Source organism: Pecten maximus, chromosome 2, assembly GCF_902652985.1.
Source record: "Pecten maximus chromosome 2, xPecMax1.1, whole genome shotgun sequence".
Classification (NCBI taxonomy): domain Eukaryota; kingdom Metazoa; phylum Mollusca; class Bivalvia; order Pectinida; family Pectinidae; genus Pecten; species Pecten maximus.
In genome coordinates, this window is record NC_047016.1 from 30,918,580 (window position 1) to 30,941,109 (window position 22,530).

Consider the following 22,530-nt stretch of genomic DNA (forward strand, 5'->3'; position numbering starts at 1 on the left):
TATAGACAAAAAGTTTAAAAAGTTAGTAAGAAAAAAAGTTTGATAACCAAACGTAAGTCTCTACATGTAAAATGTAAGTAATATGACTTATTCGGAAGTTGTACACAAAGGGGCATTTACACAATTTCAATATCATCACAGGAAAGAGAAAGTGCGCTTATAGAGGGAAGGGCGTTAGTTGAGGTGAATATGGTAAGTTCTCCTTAGACATATATACATAACAATGACAAATTGATAGATGTTGTTTCCCTTAGTTACATTTCAAAAAAAACTTTACCAAGTTTAAAACAATTGTGAAATAAGTGATATCAACCTATATTCATCACCCTTGTTGGCTCAGCTGGAAGTTTGCAAGGGGTCTTATAAAGGGAGAAAACCAGAGTACCCAGAAAAAAGACACAAAAGGCACTCTGATGTAGACACACAGTCTGTGTGGTACTCTAAATGGTGATGTAGACACACAGTCTGTGTGGTACTCTAAATGATGATGTAGACACACATAGTCTGTGTGGTACTCTAAATGATGATGTAGACACACAGTCTGTGTGGTACTCTAAATGATGATGTAGACACACAGTCTGTGTGGTACTCTAAATGGTGATGTAGACACACAATCTGTGTGGTACTCTAAATGATGATATAGACACACAGTCTGTGTGGTACTCTAAATGATGATGTAGACACACAGTCTGTGTGGTACTCTAAATGATATAGACACACAGTCTGTGTGGTACTCTAAATGATGATGTAGACACAGTCTGTGTGGTACTCTAAATGATGATGTAGACAGTCTGTGTGGTACTCTAAATGATGATGTAGACACACAGTCTTTGTGGTACTCTAAATGATGATGTAGACAGTCTGTGTGGTACTCTAAATGATGATGTAGACAGTCTGTGTGGTACTCTAAATGATGATGTAGACACACAGTCTGTGTGGTACTCTAATGATGATGTAGACACACCAACTGTGTGGTACTCTAAATGATGATGTAGACAGTCTGTGTGGTACTCTAAATGATGATATAGACACACAGTCTGTGTGGTACACTAAATGATGATGTAGACACACAGTCTGTGTGGTACTCTAAATGATGATGTAGACACACAGTCTGTGTGGTACTCTCAATGATGATGTAGACACACAGTCTGTGTGGTACTCTAAATGATGATGTAGACACACACAGTCTGTGTGGTACTCTAAATGGTGATGTAGACACACAATCTGTGTGGTACTCTAAATGATGATGTAGACACACAGTCTGTGTGGTACTCTAAATGATGATGTAGACACAGTCTGTGTGGTACTCTAAATGATGATGTAGACACACACAGTCTGTGTGGTACTCTAAATGGTGATGTAGACACACAGTCTGTGTGGTACTCTAAATGATGATGTAGACACACAGTCTGTGTGGTACTCTAAATGGTGATGTAGACACACAATCTGTGTGGTACTCTAAATGGTGATGTAGACAGTCTGTGTGGTACTCTAAATGGTGATGTAGACACACAGTCTGTGTGGTACTCTAAATGGTGATGTAGACACACAGTCTGTGTGGTACTCTAAATGATGATGTAGACACACACAGTCTGTGTGGTACTCTAAATGGTGATGTAGACACACAGTCTGTGTGGTACTCTAAATGATGATGTAGACAGTCTGTGTGGTACTCTAAATGATGATGTAGACACACAGTCTGTGTGGTACTCTAAATGATGATGTAGACACACAGTCTGTGTGGTAGTCTAAATGATGATGTAGACACACAGTCTGTGTGGTACTCTAAATGATGATGTAGACACACAGTCTGTGTGGTACTCTAAATGATGATGTAGACAGTCTGTGTGGTACTCTAAATGGTGATGTAGACACACACAGTCTGTGTGGTACTCTAAATGATGATGTAGACACACAGTCTGTGTGGTACTCTAAATGATGATGTAGACACACAGTCTGTGTGGTACTCTAAATGATTATGTAGACAGTCTGTGTGGTACTCTAAATGATGATGTAGACAGTCTGTGTGGTACTCTAAATGATGATGTAGACACACACAGTCTGTGTGGTACTCTTAATGATGATGTAGACACACAGTCTGTGTGGTACTCTAAATGATGATGTAGACACACAGTCTGTGTGGTACTCTAAATGATGATATAGACACACAGTCTGTGTGGTACTCTAAATGATGATGTAGACACACAGTCTGTGTTGTACTCTAAATGATGATGTAGACACACACAGTCTGTGTGGTACTCTAAATGGTGATGTAGACACACACAGTCTGTGTGGTACTCTAAATGATGATGTAGACACACACAGTCTGTGTGGTACTCTAAATGATGATGTAGACACACACAGTCTGTGTGGTACTCTAAATGATGATGTAGACAGTCTGTGTGGTACTCTAAATGATGATGTAGACACACACAGTCTGTGTGGTACTCTAAATGATGATGTAGACAGTCTGTGTGGTACTCTAAATGATGATGTAGACACACAGTCTGTGTGGTACTCTAAATGATGATGTAGACACACAGTCTGTGTGGTACTCTAAATGATGATATAGACACACAGTCTGTGTGGTACTCTAAATGATGATGTAGACTCACAGTCTGTGTGGTACTCTAAATGATGATGTAGACACACAGTCTGTGTGGTACTCTAAATGATGATGTAGACACACAGTCTGTGTGGTACTCTAAATGGTGATGTAGACTCACAGTCTGTGTTGTACTCACTCGGAGAAACTACCCATTCTTGGCTTATTAAGATAAACAAAAAAGTATGTGTGCTACAATGTGAGTACGTCTAAGGAATGCTTTGTTCCCCAGGGAAATGCTGGATGGAAGTTCTTACGTTTAAAACACCATCATTTGTGTAACAAAAGATGCCAAGTGCTCGTGAATTATCAGAGAAAGTTCCTATGAGGGACATTCTTGTTTCAAGCACAGCACATAAAATGGCTGCCAATTATCTCCCCTAGCCTCCATTGACATGAAATATCTGTTTCTCAGCTCCCCCCTCCCCCTCCATTTTTTTTCACTAATAGCAGGATAATGATTTCTCTTACGCAAGCAAAAATGTCTTCATTTACCTTGGCACAAACACAAAATACTAGTAGAGACCAGGCAAATGGCACTCACAGTCGTGGCCTCTGACTCCATTAGTCACGCGTTAAAGACTCCCAGAGCAGCAGACATTAACAGATTGGCTAAATTTATTCCTACCTTTGTACAGGAGTTGACACTCTATCTAATTACCTGTGTAAAGGCCATTTTCAGAGATCAGTAGCTATTCCAGAACCTGAGAAGTCACTTTAATGAACAACTGATATGATTGTGTACTAAAAGAGTGACCTAACATGATGGTTCTATCTATGGTCCGATTTTTTAATTGAGAGCATTGTTGTCATATACCCCCCCTCCCTCCATTGAAAATTGATTGTATCCTGTATAACCTGACATCAGAGTATTTTGACATATTGTATAATCTGACATCAAAGCATGAGTATTCTGAAATGCTGTATAATCTGACATCAGAGTATTTTGACATTTTGTATATCTAACATTTCATTATGTACAATGATCCTATTTTCTAAAAAAATATTTACCTTCTTAACTGATTTACTAAAACTTTAGAAAGCTTTTTTTTCAACTTTTGAAAAGTCGTTGTAAATTAAACTACACATGTATGCCCCAATGGTACTATCATATGATTGCCCTCTTACTCAGTGATACACCAACATCTTATTTCTATGTTTGAAGTCATGTAGTACTATAAACGTACCTAATTAGGTGTACTGTAGCGGAATGGTGAATTAGCGCACCAACAATGATTGCCATAGAAACCAATGTAGATGAACTATGTCTAAGGCAACCAACCATAATGTAGTGGAATGGTTCCAGTGCGAAAAGAAATATCTAAAATACGATAACCACTAAAATATGTAGGTTTACAGTATGACAGTAAATTTTCATCCACTTAAATTACAGACCAGGAGAATTTCAAGAAAAATTCATCCTACAATATTGCAAAATAAAATGAAAAAATAAAGATTACGCCATTAAAAGGATCCTAAATCATTTCCTTTTTTCATTTCAGATAACCTGAGGATCAAATACACTGAGAGAAGAATTGTCGAGGTTATCTCCCCTTAGTCTGAAAGTTTAGGCATATCAAAAAGATCCAGATTAAAAGTCTCATTCTTATTGATAGAGCCTGTTACAAGATTCACTTTTTTTTTTTTTTTTGTAAATCCAATATTTCCAATGGAATATTAAAGCAATCAACAGTCGTTCAGTTAGAAATATATCATATTCTCACGGAAGGAAATTATATTATATCAATATATTTTACCAGAGCAAAGAACATGATTATATTCAAAGCAGTAAATCTCTTCTCCAAATTCACCAACAGAACCAATATTACTGGTAAGCTTTATTAGGGTGTAGATATGTAAATACTTCAATCTGGATATACCACAATGGAGAAAAAAATAATCTTAAAATATCTTTTACCAAAAAGACTGGGTGGGGAAAATCAAATGATACTGTCTCTCAAATAAGTCTGAAAAAATTGCCCTAGTATTTGTGATCAGGTGGAGTTTCTGAACAACCTTAACATCTTGGACCATTACTGGCAAACTCTTTTAGCCTAACAGCGGCTATTCCATGTCTGAACCGAACCCCACTAATCTCATTTTCAATTCCCTATTAGACGAGGAACTTGTCAAACGGTCTCCCACAGTGGAATGAGATTTATAAGAAAATGAGGTTTTGGAATTTGTGAGTGGGTTTTATATACCATGTTCATATAAAATTAATGATATCGTAAGTTTTGTAACGGGGCCTCATAGAAATAAAGATCACTCTGTAACTTCCTTTATATCGTAATGTCGGTATCCAATTGACCTTAATAAGTTTTTCTTTTAGATTTCCTATCTATTTTTAAGTGAAAAGTATAAATCTTCACCCTTGTGAAACTGTGTACACATATATACATATGTACAAGACATACATATTTTATATAATGATATAAAAATAACTCTGAAGACATGTTCACGGTAAGAGTATACTCCACATTGCTGTAATTTTGATTGATGCTTGTGTGTCCTACTTATTATTTCTCTTAAATATTAAATAAATCTTAAAATTAATTAATAGCAGTAACTCCGGTGACCTTGACATGGCCCATGACCTTCACCTAAGAATGTCATTACATAATACATTTTTTTTTAACTCTGATTTTCCACATTAAACTACTTCCTAGCACATTCCATAAGATTATATAATGAATCAGATATCCTGACACATGCCAAAATTCTTCAATACGAATGCTAGTTTTTGGAATTTAATAACTTCCCATGCATATATATATTCTACGTTCTAGCAAGCTTCTTAACATGTACTGTGAGGTCACTGCCATATTTAAATCAGACAAGTTTCGATAACATACACACAATTTTTCTACAATCAATTCACATGAACAATTACAATAGTTGTAAACCAAGAATTAACATGCTACAGTCATTAAAGTTCAGAGGCTTCTGTTAGGCTGACAAGACCTGTTCTACACAACAGTATGTATACTGCCAATGTTAATTATGTAAAACTCTAAGCATCTACAGCTGAGGTCTCTACCCACCTACCAACATACGCACACTTCTCATACTGTACATACTTTGTAACAAAGATGTCAAAACACACAAATCTAAACAAGCATGTTTATTTTGTCATATTTAATCTGTTTTTGAAAAGTTTTCAAGAGTTTGACAGTTTTTAAGTCAAAGTCAATAAAAACATCTCCTGGGAAAAAGTATCTTAAGACCAGAATAGTCATTTTCAAAATACAGGTATAAATTAACATTAACTATGTAAATCCACACAGCAACACATCAAGTCTCAAAAACACTAAAAAACTTAATCTTAATGAATTGGCCAACAGCAACCGTCTAATTCAAACTGAGGCTCTGTCATAACTGATGTTGTGAGATAAGTTAATACGAGGAAAAGCTGGAGTAAAATTCTCCGTCTAAGTGGAGACAAGACACATTATGAAGAAGACAAGCTTCAAACCGAGAACAAGATACCCCCCAGCAACAGACAAAACAAATCTCTCACCATATACACCATGTTTACTCTATAATCCAAAGTGATAAGGGGAAATAACTCCTATTTGCTGTAGAGTAAATCATATTATACAGAATCCCGTTGTCCAAAGTCTTGTCATCTTAATGATGCTGCAGTGTTAACATAGCATCCATTGTATGTAGAATTATATCTTGTTAACACCACCATAACATCCTTAAATAATGATTACTTATCGGACCGAAAGTTACGTACCAAATATAGAGGCAGAATACAATAGGATTTCTACAGGATGCTATTAATCTTTTTTTTATTATTTTAAACTTCAGAGATAAAATCAGAAGATCATACTTTTGAAGGTTTGATTATATCATTAAGTATTTACCTTTTGGTACTAAATAACAAGAGGCCAAGAGGGCATGCATCGCTCACCTGGATATTTCATATTTATGGAAAAATACTCTAATTTAAGCTATATTTCAAATATTGTCCAAATTTTGAACTGCCTCTCCCAAAAATGGTTCAAACTAAGGTAGGCTAAATATTTAACTCGCTTTTATGACGTAGCAACTTAAATGCAGAATTCAGCTTTGTTAAAATTTGTACAAGGATATTTGCCAGAATGTTCAGAAACATTTTAATTTGATTAACAATGAAAATCTATTTCATGTTCTGATACAATTGGTTTTCTCATCTGTATCTGACATCTTTATGTTTTGTAGATAAGGATAAAGTACCTGTCCATCCTTCAAATATACATTTTAGATATAAATACATGTACGACTAGGAATGAAATCTACATTTACAGTAATTGTAGTAGTGTGGTGATGTTGTGAGGATTAATAATCTGTTCTACCAGTAGTAAATATCTCTTAACAAAACTAAACTTCATGTTTGTCAATACTGTAATTCCCCCAGAATTAAATTTAACCTGTTGCACAAGAACTGTAATTCCCCCAAAAATGAAATTTACCTGTTACTCCATAATCATAATTCCACCAGAACTAAACTTAACATTTTGGTCACAACCTGAAATTCCCAGCCAATTACTTATCTGCAGTATTATATATTAATTGTCATGTGTTGTACTAACACATGTCCTGAGCAAGTTGTTGAAAGCTGGCAAAGCCAGAACTCTGCAACAGTGTCGAGAATATATCATAAAGATGTTCCCTGTGATGAGTAAATCATAAGCATGTACATACCTTGCTGTATCAGAACAGACAAGAATTCCATGTCTGACGGTGTGACAGATGTAGCAACCAGACTTGTAAACCGAAAATGAGACAGAAACTGATTTTCTGTGGTCTTGTTTTGGGTGAATAAAGTTTTAAAGTTAACAAATCAGGTGACAGAAGCCATTGAAATTTGTCATTCAGGTAAACAAACTCAACTTTAAATAGTTCTCTACCATGTAAACTGCAGACTGGATGTCACTATTATAAGCAGTTGTTCAAGTTTTCAACAGATTTGTCCCTAATGCTATAATGTGCCCATAATTATTGGACAGGATCATTTGTTGGACACCACAGCAAGAAACAGGCCGACTATCAACTAAGAAAGAAATGTTTTGCATATTTTTACACATTTAATCCCTGTTTACTTGAATGTGTTGGGTAAAGAAGAAAAACTGAGATGGCCCTCAACTAAATAAAAGAAGTCATTTTAAGATTATAATACACTTTGCTGTTAAAAACTGAAGTATTTAGCAAGATATTAATTTCAGTAGCTGAGAGAGCGAGCCCTGTCACTTCTCCAAGAACTGCTGGTCGAGAGGGGAGTGACAATTGTTTGTGGTAGGGACATGACGTCTTTACTGTACCGAAGCCAGTTTTTAGTACGAATACCAAGACACAACCCATAAACAATCAGGAATGATACTTCCTACTAAAAGTATTTGTGTTCTCCTCAGAATGAGGTGATGTGAAGATGCCAATTGCAACAAAATATACAGCTATAATGCAAGATTTTGTAACAGAGGTCAAATAGATAGTGAACCAACAACATGATCTGGCTACCTTTAATTACACAGAATCGTGAACGAAATGCTAGTATTGGCTATTAAATAACAACATAGAACAAACCCAAAAGCAAGATGTGGTTAAAACATTCCTTTAGATTATAAAACAAAAGCTACATTTTGTTAAAACAAAAAAAAGGTCCAATGGGCCTGCATTGCTCACCTGATATGCACTTCTTTGATGATATTCTGCATTCAGTTAACCAAAAGACCCACAGTTTCTGTCTTTTATCAAATTTCACCCCTATGACTTTGAATAAGGGTCAGTTTACTTACATCTACCAGGTGTTCATTAAATACTAATATGTCAAAATGAAACTGATACAAACAAATAGTTGTCCTTGTCTTTACCAAACTGGTATGACACAAAAGTGGCCTTTATACAGAGGTTCATAAATAACAGACAGTTTTTCATTATAGATGCAGGTTTCTGTACACTTTAATTAAAATATTTCCAGCAGCCATTGAGAAATGACTTTGCTCTGTATATAACAATAAAAAAGTGACCTTAAACTGTGACCTTGACCTTGGAGCATTGGTAGTGCTTCATTCGTGATGTCACAAACGAGGCGAGAAGATCGGATTAAGCCACATTCTGAAAAATAGAACTAGAGAGATGACAACAAACCACTGGGCAGTTCAACAAACATCGAACACGTCTGACTCTCAGAAGGAAATAGAACATTTCTAAATGGGATCCTGATGTCGTCCATAAACTTTCCCATGGTTTTCATCAACCTGCATCTCTCAAAACCGTGTGTTGTTTATCTTTTTACATTCTCTGGTAATGAAATAAAAATAATGTAATTTACGATTCTTTGGGTTTGTGTCACTTCATTGAATCCTCATTCAAGTAAAGATTCTATCTGTCTTAAATATGAAATTAATTAATTTTTGTAATTAATTAAATGGTATCATGTAAGGCCCATTCTATTATGTGTCAAACACTGATGCCCAAAATGCTTTCAAATGGAAACCTTGGTAGTTGTATATAAAACAGTAAAGATAAGCCTCTGATAAGCTGAAGAGAATGTACACAATTGTAGGAAAGCTGTTAAGATAAAATGCAACATACTCTCTTAAAATATATGCTGGTAGAGCAGTGTTTAAGAGAAAAAAAGAGCATACGTTCCTTCAGCTTGGAAACTCTGATTTTTTAAAAGCTTGTTCACTGAATTGCAAATGCTGTGTAACAGCAATTAATGGTTCCAAGTGAAGCAGTGACACCTGGTGTCCAGCTATAACATGTTGCCATGACGACATGTCAAGGTCCAGCAATGACATTTTATAACACAAATTTTCAGATGAACGATGTCGATAACATCTAAAAGTACAGGGAAAAACCTCTGGGACTTAGCCATGTCTGGCAATACCAGAATTTAATCATTCTAAAAACAAATGTCTTCTCCATTTTATCAAGAAAGGTAAAGCAGACGACACTTTGATTCTAGAAATTCAGAGAATCTGTAAATTCCATCTTAACAAAAGAAACACCAAGCATATCTGCCAAATAGTGAATTGAGGAAGAATTTAAAGACAGTAGGACCTGACAGGTTTGCCTGACAGTAAGTGCTTTGACAAGTCGTTACATGTTCATCCGAGTTATTCGTGCTGCCTGGCTCGTAATGTATAACGTTTAATGTATGAGCATGCTCATTCCTAACAAAGAGTAAAATTCTGGCTATGTCATGTAAAACAACTTTTATCTCACGAAATGAGTGTTTGGAACTTAAGTGAGCATTTTTCACATTTAAATCTTTACATCCATCATAACACCTAATGAAACAATGTGTCTATATAGCTAGCTTAAACAAAGGAAATAGAAGAATTCTTATTATGGATACCATGATTAGGAATCTAGTTCTACAGATAACAAATTATTATCCCTGAAATTCACGTTTCAAATTACTGTCATTTATTCATGATTTTTTTGCATTGCCAAAATTTTAAAGCAAATTCGTGCAGTGTAGATTGTAGATTTAGTCTTAGACTTACATCACATGTAGTAATTCATTTTTCAAAAATGAAAGAACGAGATGTCTTGGAATCCATGATATTGAACAACTGTTGGAGCGATGACAATGTGTAACAGACAGGCGTTGGGTCTAAAGGATATCATTGTCATGTGAGATTTGTGTCCCTCATCGGACGACAGACGGGATAAAAACATAATATTGAACCAGGTGACCCTGCCATGTATTGCATAGAATGGGGTGGTGTAATAATTAATAGACCATGGGAACCAACATAAAGTCAAGTTGATTACGGGTGGGCTTATTTCAAGACAAGGAAATAAAATCTGTCTAATAAACTGAACCGGTAGTTTAGGGTGGGCTTATTGCAAGACAATTAAGAAAATAAAATCTGTCCAATGAACTGAACCATTAGTTTAGGGTTGGCTTATTACTAGACGAAGAAAATATAATCTGTCTAATGAACCGAACCAGTAGATCAGGGTTGGCTTATTACTAGACGAAGAAAATATAATCTGTCCAATGAACTGAACCAGTAGATCAGGGTGGGCTTATTACTAGACGAAGAAAATATAATCTGTCTAATGAACTGAACCAGTAAATCAGGGTGGGCTTATTACTAGACATGGTTTAATTGTTTTAATTAAGCACAGGGCATTTCTTTTTGTAAACTTTGTGCTGCTTCATTCCAGGAACCTACAAGTCAAAAATTATGATTTTGTGGCTTTTGGTTTTTAAGAAGTTGTTGAAGGAAAACTTGGTGTCACACATACAGACGGACACCGCATCATGGCATAAACTTAGTGAACTCACTTGGTCCTTTGGACTTTAGGTGAGATAAAATAAAAAAAAATATTGCATTCTTTAATTATCTTTTAAAACTTTATTCACCATTCCTTCTCAGACAGATATTATAAAATTCTCCATTTCTCTTCGAAATTAACAAGAACCTAATTAGGGGATTAAAAAAGCAGTGAACAAAAATGCATTCGTCATTATTTTGTAATTTAATTGTGAGCAATTTTTATTTTCTGCAAAACCATGGGGACTGTCTCCGGAATATAACTCAGCATCAACCAGCTAGTGTCAAGGACAGCATAACAACTAACGGAATTCTCCCTGGAGATTAATCAGACATGGAGACTTTTCCGATTGATGAGAACATTTCACGGCTAGTTATACTTGAGAATTTGATTTCAAAGCTTTCCATTAACAATGATGAGAAGTGATTATGCTCAGAGTAAAGCATATGAGGGCTGGTTGTTCCATTGGCCCACACATAAACTGTCATAAATGGTGTGGAAACGCAACTATTAAGTCATAATTCTGAACTCTGGGAAGTGTTAAACGTCTTCTGAAATCTTCCCATAAAAGTTGGATGGACTGAAGGGCAGATTTTTATATGGAATAAGATACAGGCAGAACAATGTAGAGTGACAGGCCTTTGTGTTAATGACTTATGACAAAGCTAGACATCAACATTACTCTCATACTACTTGAGAACAGTACAACATGATTAGCCAGGATTTTGCATGTCTGTCGGTTCTGAAGCCACTTAGGGTATAAAATCTTAGAATGACATTTATGTAAAAACAATAGATTTATTTTTACAAATAGGATTTTTATAAGGTGTGTGAAGTTGATGTCTGGATCAAGTAATTTCATCTGTGCTTATAAGTTAGTACCCTAGCTAGCTTGTACGTGTGTCAATGTCGACAAATATTAACACCGCTGTACTGGTGTCCATTTCCCTGTTGTATACGTACTTGTAGTGATGTTAGTATCCCCATTAAGTGATGTTCATATCACTATAGTGATGTCAATATCACTAAAGTGATGCCAATATCATCATATTAGGTTTCATATCACCCATTAATGTCCATCTCAATAAAGTTAAATCATTACCTCCTTAGTGATTTCCATAGCAACATATTCCCATAGTGATGTCAATATTCCTTTAGTTATGTCCATATTCCCATAGTGATGTCAATATTCCTGTAGTAATGTCCATATCTCCATAGTAATGTCCATAGTCCTGTAGTAATGTCAATATCTCCATAGTAATGTCCATAGTCCTGTAGTAATGTCAATATCTCCATAGTAATGTCCATAGTCCTGTAGTAATGTAAATATCTCCATAGTAATGTCCATAGTCCTGTAGTAATGTCAATATCTCCATAGTTATGTCCATAGTCCTGTAGTGATGTCAATATCACCATAGTAATGTCCATAGTCCTGTAGTGATGTCCATATCACCATAGTAATGTCCATAGTCCTGTAGTGATGTCAATATCACCATAGTAATGTCCATAGTCCTGTAGTGATGTCAAAATCACCATAGTAATGTCCATAGTCCTGTAGTAATGTCAATATCACCATAGTAATGTCCATAGTCCTGTAGTGATGTCCATATCACCATAGTAATGTCAATAGTCCTGTAGTGATGTCAATATCACCATAGTAATGTCCATAGTCCTGTAGTGATGTCCATATCACCATAGTTATGTCAATAGTCCTGTAGTGATGTCCATAGTCCTGCAGTAATGTCAATATCACCATAGTAATGTCCATAGTCCTGTCGTGATGTCCATATCACCATAGTAATGTCCATAGTCCTGTAGTGATGTCAATATCACCATAGTAATGTACATAGTCCTGTAGTGATGTCCATATCACCATAGTTATGTCAATAGTCCTGTAGTGATGTCCATAGTCCTGCAGTAATGTCAATATCACCATAGTAATGTCCATAGTCCTGTCGTGATGTCCATATTACCATAGTAATGTCCATAGTCCTGTAGTGATGTCCATATCACCATAGTTATGTCAATAGTCCTGTAGTGATGTCAATATCTCCATAGTAATGTCCATAGTCCGGTAGTAATGTCCATATCACCATAGTAATGTCCATATTCCTGTAGTAATGTCAATATTCCCTCCTAGTATCAGTAATATCCATTGCTCTCTAGTGCTGCCCATATCTATCTAGTGCTGCCCATATCTACCTAGTGATTCCCATATATATATCTAGTACTGCCCATATCTATCTAGTGATGCCCATATATACCTAGTGATGCCCATATCTATCTAGTGATTCCCATATCTACCAAGTGATGCCCATATCTATCTAGTACTGCCCATATCTATCTAGTACTGCCCATATCTACCTAGTGATGCCCATATCTACCTAGTGATTCCCATATCTACCAAGTGATGCCCATATCTACCTAGTGATTCCCATATCTACCAAGTGATGCCCATATCTACCTAGTGATTCCCATATCTATCTAGTGATGCCCATATCTACCTAGTGAAGCCCATATCTACCTAGTGATGCCCATATCTACCTAGTGATGCCCATATCTATCTAGTACTGCCCATATCTATCTAGTGATGCCCATATCTACCTAGTGATGCCCATATATCTACCTAGTGATGCCCATATCTACCAAGTGATGCCCATATCTATCTAGTGATGCCCATATCTGTCTAGTGATGCCCATATCTACCTAGTGATTCCCATATCTACCTAGTGATGCCCATATCTACCTAATGATGCCCATATCTATCTAGTGATGCCCATATCTACCTAGTGATGCCCATATCTATCTAGTACTGCCCATATCTATCTAGTGATGCCCATATCTACCTAGTGATGCCCATATATCTACCTAGTGATGCCCATATCTACCTAGTGATGCCCATATCTATGTAGTGATGCCCATATCTGTCTAGTGATGCCCATATCTACCTAGTGATTCCCATATCTACCTAGTGATGCCCATATCTACCTAATGATGCCCATATCTATCTAGTGATGCCCATATCTACCTAGTGATGCCCATATCTATCTAGTGATGCCCATATCTATCTAGTGATGCCCATATCTGTCTAGTGATGCCCATATCTACCTAGTGATTCCCATATCTACCAAGTGATGCCCATATCTACCTAGTGATTCCCATATCTACCAAGTGATGCCCATATCTACCAAGTGATCCCCATATCTATCTAGTGATGCCCATATATCTACCTAGTGATGCCCATATCTATCTAGTGATGCCCATATCTATCTAGTGATGCCCATATCTGTCTAGTGATGCCCATATCTGTCTAGTCATGCCCATATCTGTCTAGTCATGCCTATATCTGTCTAGTCATGCCTATATCTACCAAGTGATGCCCATATCTGTCTAGCCATGCCCATGTCTGTCTAGTCATGCCTATATCTGTCTAGTCATGCCTATATCTGTCTAGTCATGCCCATATCTGTCTAGTCATGCCTATATATGTCTAGTCATGCCTATATCTGTCTAGTCATGCCTATATCTGTCTAGTCATGCCTATATCTGTCTAGTCATGCCCATATCTGTCTAGTCATGCCTATATATGTCTAGTCATGCCTATATCTGTCTAGTCATGCCTATATATGTCTAGTCATGCCCATATCTGTCTAGTCATGCCCATATCTGTCTAGTCATGCCTATATATGTCTAGTCATGCCCATATCTGTCTAGTCATGCCTATATCTGTCTAGTCATGCCCATATCTGTCTAGTCATGCCTATATATGTCTAGTCATGCCCATATCTGTCTAGTCATGCCTATATCTGTCTAGTCATGCCTATATCTGTCTAGTCATGCCTATATCTGTCTAGTCATGCCTATATATGTCTAGTCATGCCTATATATGTCTAGTCATGCCTATATCTGTCTAGTCATGCCCATATCTGTCTAGTCATGCCTATATCTGTCTAGTCATGCCTATATCTGTCTAGTCATGCCTATATATGTCTAGTCATGCCTATATATGTCTAGTCATGCCTATATCTACCAAGTGATGCCCATATCTGTCTAGTCATGCCCATATCTGTCTAGTCATGCCTATATCTGTCTAGTCATGCCTATATCTGTCTAGTCATGCCTATATCTGTCTAGTCATGCCTATATCTGTCTAGTCATGCCTATATATGTCTAGTCATGCCTATATCTGTCTAGTCATGCCTATATCTGTCTAGTCATGCCTATATCTGTCTAGTCATGCCTATATCTGTCTAGTCATGCCTATATATGTCTAGTCATGCCTATATATGTCTAGTCATGCCTATATATGTCTAGTCATGCCTATATATGTCTAGTCATGCCTATATCTACCAAGTGATGCCCATATCTGTCTAGTCATGCCCATATCTGTCTAGTCATGCCTATATCTGTCTAGTCATGCCTATATATGTCTAGTCATGCCTATATATGTCTAGTCATGCCTATATCTACCAAGTGATGCCCATATCTGTCTAGTCATGCCCATATCTGTCTAGTCATGCCTATATCTGTCTAGTCATGCCCATGTCTGTCTAGTCATGCCCATATCTGTCTAGTCATGCCTATATCTACCAAGTGATGCCCATATCTGTCTAGTCATGCCCATATCTGTCAAGTCATGCCTATATCTGTCTAGTCATGCCCATATCTGTCTAGTCATGCCCATGTCTGTCTAGTCATGCCCATATCTGTCTAGTCATGCCTATATATGTCTAGTCATGCCTATATCTACCAAGTGATGCCCATATCTGTCTAGTCATGCCTATATCTGTCTAGTCATGCCTATATATGTCTAGTCATGCCCATATCTGTCTAGTCATGCCTATATCTGTCTAGCCATGCCCATGTCTGTCTAGTCATGCCTATATATGTCTAGTCATGCCTATATCTACCAAGTGATGCCCATATCTGTCTAGTCATGCCTATATCTGTCTAGTCATGCCTATATCTGTCTAGTCATGCCCATATCTGTCTAGTCATGCCTATATCTCTAGTAATGTCCATATCTCCCTAGTAATACCCATATCCCTACAGAAATATTGTTATCTCTATTGTAATGCTGATATACTGATTTTGCTTTGTATACGATACATTGATCCTAATCCTCAGCTTTATGAACATCCCTTGAACCGTTTCACTAAAGTACAAGTGATGTTGTCTCTCGTCCTTACACAGGTATTATTGATTAGCTGTCAGAGGTGGCCACATACCTGTGTACTTATCATACCTGCTAATTAGCTCAGCATCAGATACATCAGATAAGAGGAACAGCTGATACAGGGACACTTTTCTTTTCAAACTAAAATTTCGTTTGAACCTGCAATTATCTCCTTTATCTCCATCAAACTTTCATCTTTCGTCTTCCTTTGTCATTTTAAAAGAGCAAAAATATATCTGGTCAAAGCTAGTTACCGTATTTACCCAGCAATAGGCCCTGACCTCGTAATTAGCCAATCCATGCCAGGCATTCATTTCTGTACCATTGAATGTGTATTGTTTAAAGCCTTATCCTAAAATTAAGGATGATTTGTTTCAAAGAAGCTACAATTACAAAGTATATCATGTTCCCAACTATTTTTTTCTTTGTTCAATTTTAATTCTCTTCAAACTAGTTTTATTTTAAATGGCTATATAACTGATGTGAGAGTTTAAACTGCATGGGGGGGAAAAAAAAACCCAAAAAACCCCCAAAAAACCCAGAAAATCAAATAACATCAATTTCATATGTTGAAAAAAATAAACAGCTTTTTTTTTTTTTTAATTTTGAATAGGTAAAAATCAAATACTTCAATTGCAAAAGATAACTCAAAAGTGCAAAGAAGGTGAATGCTTCCAAAACAAGCTGAAGTCAAGGAAAATGTTTGAAGGCAAAGACAGTAAAGCCATTATTAGTGATTAAGAACAGGCATTTTACACGTCACATGGATGTTACGATACATCATTATAGGGACTTAACATCTTCTTCTCATGAATGCATGGAAATTTCAAACATTAAATATGTTCTTAATTAAAGCATTCTGAAATGTTTCCTTTCAAGTTAAGTTCTAGATTAAAAGTTTAGAGCCTAATTTCCTGAAATTTATTCCCTGTTTCAAATAAAAAAATGCTTTCAGAATTCATATATGATCAATATGTAATAGAGATCCCTTTTCCTATCCTCTCTAAGGATTCAATGGAACCTCTGAGGTACAGTAATTCACACTGGATACGTTAGTTTTGAACATCTTACTTATGATGCCCAGCCTAGCTAATATGAGACATTTTCTTCAGGCTAGTAGCTTAGGTGTAGTTGGCTTTGGTATATCACAACAGTATCAGATTTATAAGTACGACAAGTCATACAAACAAATTTAGTTAAAGTTGGACTTACACTTTTTGAGTAACAGATCTAAAAACAAAATATTTAAAGTGGAATGTTGACATTGCCAATGCTATTGGAAAACTAACACCATAGTCATGCTTTCACAGCTTTTCTTTGCAAGTGAGACAATGGATCTAAGTAGGAGATTTGAGAATGTTATTCTAATTGATTTTTGTCTATGGGTCAGAAAATTAATCAGAACATATTTACTGTGTGTTTCTTTATCAGATTCTTACTAGTTTTCATGAATATGTTCACTACCATATCATGGAATGCAAGTGGAAGCTCAAACGTACATTTCCAAGATGGTTGACATCTCTACAAAATGGATGCTTCAAATACAAAAATTGATATTTTCTTTTTAACTAGGAGAAAACTCTAGAAAACAGCCTTAAATCTATGCCCGAAAAGTTCCATAATATATTTATTTGATTTATATAATTCTATAAGCCAACGAAGACTTCACATCTTGTTTTTACAAAAGGCATATTTGCAAGATGATTGATTTGTATCACAGTTCCACCATTTTGGATCCAAGTACAAACAGTAGTATGATTCAGAAAATGTACAGCACTCCAGTCAACTGGTACTCCTTCTATATTACAGCAGATTTGTACCCTAGAACTGCTACAAATCTTTATTAATAAAAGTCGGTATAAAATATCACTTAAATATGTAACAAATATGGAACCAAGCGATGAAACAAAGCATCTTTTTGAACTCTGCAGGACGTTAGTTGTTGGAGAATTTCTCCTTAGGGAGAATGTTCTCTTCTGATTTTACTTAAATATGTAGTCATTGTCTTACCTGTCGGAGATATTCTGTCGGAAAACCCTAAAGTTTTCCTGTGCTGTGCTAACTTCTACTGTTCCGCCACCAAAATACCGCTTTTGTAACATGTGCGCTGATTGGTTCCTGACTAATAAAGCTCCTGAAATAGAGAGTAAAAACAATACACAACTAAAATTCATTAAGTCATCAGATATTAAAAAAAAATACCCAAGCAAATTACCAAGGTTCTCAAATTATACAGGTTTTTTTATGATAAATACAGTGCCTGCTAAACACAAAGAAAAAAAAGACAACAAAAAAACCTGTAATTGTTAACTGAAGGATTTTTTTTCTCTTGGTCATATTTGAGATATCACATATCATGATAATAAAATCCACTGCCTTGTATATACTTAAGTATGTATATCAAATCAATTTCATTGTGTACAGTGACATCAAATTTTATCAATGTACAGGGCTTTGCCATCGTTCTGATGAATACAAGGTTTAAATTGTAAAAGTCTTATTAAATCATAAATGTTGTCAACTGTATGCAAATTATACAAATACAATAAAAGGCTGATGGCCTTTTACGGAAGTTAGAACACGTTAAAATCATCCCCAATAATGTTGCTGAGAAATATTACTATAATACCCCATGTACTCAAAACCAGTTACCAGGCTAAAGTCTGAGTAAAGTTCCTTAACTTTAGAAGATTCTATAGACCATCCCCACAGACAATTCAATTTATTAGTGTCCATCTAGATTTACGATGTCCCAGAAATGTTCCTGTCCAATTGCATTCTAACTACATTACATGTCACAGTATAGGGTGTCGTGTGTGTCTTTGGTGTCAAAGACTTTGTTGAAGGAGGAGTGTAGCAGAACTAGACATGACTGGAAAGTGGCGGCCATTAAGCCTGATTGGTTAGAGTTAGAGATCTCGGGAACATGTTCATTTATGGTCTGCAATTTTTCTCTGCTGTAGCAAAACAAACTGGGCTACTCTACAATAAGTCCCTGATTATAACAAAGAAGTTTGAGGATATGTATTAACTGATGTTGGTGGACATTTTGGATCTTCACTTAGGGCCAACAATGGACCATGTCCTAATTCATCAGTAGAAGTCCTTTCTCTGTAGAAAATTGAAAATATTCTCTGGAACTCTGGAACCAGAAATATTCATTTAAGACTTGTTTAAAGGCATTTTATTGAATGGAATTTTGCCTGAGTATGCATTACTTGATATATCAATTAATTAAAAAATGTATAAAGAATTAAGAAATTGCAGAAAAATCTCATCACCAGTTGAAAAATTCATTCAGTGAAATATCAAAATATGTAAATTATTTCGGCTAAAATAATTTACGCATTTTGATATTTCACTAAATGAATTTTTATTAGTTTGTTAATATATATGTAATCAGAAATACATGTATGTTTCAAGTATTGGAAGTGATGAGAATATAGATATACACTTGTACCAACCATTCATATTTCATACTTACAGTATTTATTCTAATAAACGCCCTAGGGGCGTGAAATTTTTCCATGGGGAATTGAGGAATTTTTCTTTCCATAAAAGGGGGGGGGGGGGGGCGTTTATTAGGGTTAGGGTGGGGGCGTTTATTAGAATAACAACGGTAATTTCTATCTTGTTTTTGATGAGAAATATGCTTGACCTCATTTATTTCAGAAAATTAAGACCACTAGGCCATAAGACAAACACAGGAGAGTTCCAGAACAAACGGTGCTGCGGTAATTACGACTAATGAGTAAATAGGCCCGTTATGATGTGGGCTGTATTTTTCTCTTTGTGATCACTTGCAAGTGTCCGAATCAGAGGGGAAGGGTCTTCCTGCTGTTTACACATGCTGCTGATAATTACGATCAGACTAGTTGGCCCGGTGTGACATAGGAGTTATGGGTAGTTTATTTGTGTGTAGCTGTATAGGATGTTCTCCATCCAAACTATGGCATGTGGAGAACTTCCTGTTGGAATGAAAAAAACGGGGCAGAGAAAACTCATCGCTGTCTGAACACGTGCTAAAGTTTATGGTAAACCCGTATACAATATGTCATTAATATTGCATATATTTTTACACCAGAAAAACTTGTACACACTCTGGTGGACGCACGTAAATGTCTAGTGTTCTCATGTAGACTTTGGCAGACCTTGTACTCAAATACAAACATCTGCATGTCAGAGTACAGATTTGTCCAATTTCTGTTGCATACTTAGCAACATAAAGATGTTCGTTGATTTTTTATGCTCATTGGGCATGGCAGACGACACACAATAAATGTCTTCCATTGTGTAATCTGCTGAAGCTAGAGGCAGGTGCCCCTCATCAACAGTAGGCAGTGTTTACCAGAGGGAACATAACTCACTATGAAATAATACTGGACAACGACTCCGAACCAAATAACTCCCACATTTTACATTTTACTGCAAGGCAACTGAATGTTCATCCTCCATTCCTGACTTCTCCCGTGGTTTACGAGGTAAAACTACAAATCTTTTGATAGTTACTTGCCTTGCACAACATGACTACCAGATGTGAACAGTCAAAGACGTCCCACAGCCTCTTCTAGGTTGTCATGGTGATACCACAACATGCGAAAGTTATCAAGAAATTATTAAAACGTTCCTGCTGCTTAGCTAATGTTTTTTCTCAGTGTGTCTTAATTATGACTACCTATAGCATGGCGAGACTCATGCCATTGTAGTTGTCTACAAAATCCTGGCAGCTGATATGTGAAAATTACATCTTCCTATTGAATATAATTTATCAATGAATCTGGCAATAGCCTTGAATAGAAGACTCTGACAAAGGATATCAATGTTGCTTCTGCAATTTGATAAGGAACTTATGAATAAAATCATAAAATAAGCAAGAAAGGACATATGCAATGGATCTCGACAGATTTTATATTTCTCTAGATTGATGTTGAATCAAATAAGATTCAAGCAGGCCAATTGACCATTCATCAACTCCAGGCTCAGATCTAGAGTAAAATTGTTTGTGAAATAAACAAAAACTGATGTTTTCTGTTGTCTTTTTGAAAAATAAATAACATAAATCAGAATACGTAATGACAAGCTGGATATCACTTCATAGCAGGAACCAACTGGCCAAAAGAGGAATACCCTGGGTCTTTTAGAACTTAGAGAATAAGATTCGCAAAATTATTTTTTAACTTTTTGTCTCCTGTAATGTGACCTTGAAAATAAGTAAAGGGCATTTATATGAGTAAATATTATATCACTCTATCCTAGATGGCAAAATATCAGGCTTGAGAGTTTTCTTGAACTCGAGAACAAGATTCTTGTAGTTTTTAACATATTTAAGCCCTATAGTCTTGAAATTAGGTCAAGGTCATTTAAACGAGGAAACTTAAATATACTCTTCCACGTGCACATGCACCTCCAGGCCAAACACCAGTTCTCAGTTGTTTATACTACTTTTCTACAAAAGTTTAAAATGTGATGGACGGATGATGGATGCCTACTCATACCATAAGCTCACTGGCACTTCTTGCCATGTGAGCTAAATATATCAGCTACCACTTTTACCAAAGGAGGACAAAATCCTGAGAAATCCTATTTTTTTGTCAATAAACTTAAAAAGGCAAAACTGCAGTGATAATTGCATTATGGGTAGAAGGCTAATTGTATAATGGCCGACATATGGTGAAGTTTAACATGTGTACACCCTGTGTTTAGCTAATACTTCACTAAAGCACCGATTCATAAAATAAGCTTTATTAATCTTTTTGTGTTTTATCTCCAGTTGATAAGACTTAGCAGACATGTCTGTTTCATATCTTCATCTATCATAATTTTTTCTTTCATGCGGTAATCGTTGAACGAGATGAAATGAGTTATGAAGTCTGTGGGCCGGGATGTATATTACATTTATTACACTACAAAGACATAGTAACTAAATCGGCAGTTACAGGCTTAAACATCTTACGAGGAATTCCATTGTTAATTCACTCAGTGCTTACGCAACTGTTCATTTATTGTAGAAAATTTTGGTACAATTACAAATTGGTGTGAATTTGAAAAAATAAAAAATAAAAAATAGACTCCAATATTTTTAATAAAATGCTAGGAAGTTTTTCGTTAAACAATAAAATTTTACCTATGAAATAGTACTTTGATCACTAAACAGCAAGTTTTTTCTCAAAGTTTCTAAAATTTTCGTAATCAACAGGCATCATTTTCCCAAACGTTCGTAACTTTTCTTTAATTTCTGTTATCATTGGATATATTTTCCCATTTTTTCCCCTAAGTTTTTGGAGATGCACATACAACATTTCCAGACGTCTTGATCTTGGAGTAACTTATTTAATCAAATTAGCACAAAGATGAATTGGCCCACAGTACTTATATATAACAATAGACGGAACAGCAAATGTCACACTTTTTTACCAGTTATTTCATCCCTATACTATCAGACTAGCTCACTTCACGGCTATCATAC

General features: G+C 35.9%; 1 protein-coding gene across 1 annotated transcript in view; it reads right to left on the reverse strand.

Moving 5' to 3' along the window:
* LOC117321770 (molybdenum cofactor sulfurase 3-like) overlaps positions 1-22,530 on the reverse strand; it is a 62,158-nt gene that overhangs the window by 24,706 nt on the left and 14,922 nt on the right. The window contains 1 exon segment of the mRNA XM_033876297.1: positions 18,075-18,198. Coding sequence (XP_033732188.1) covers positions 18,075-18,198 — 124 coding nt within the window.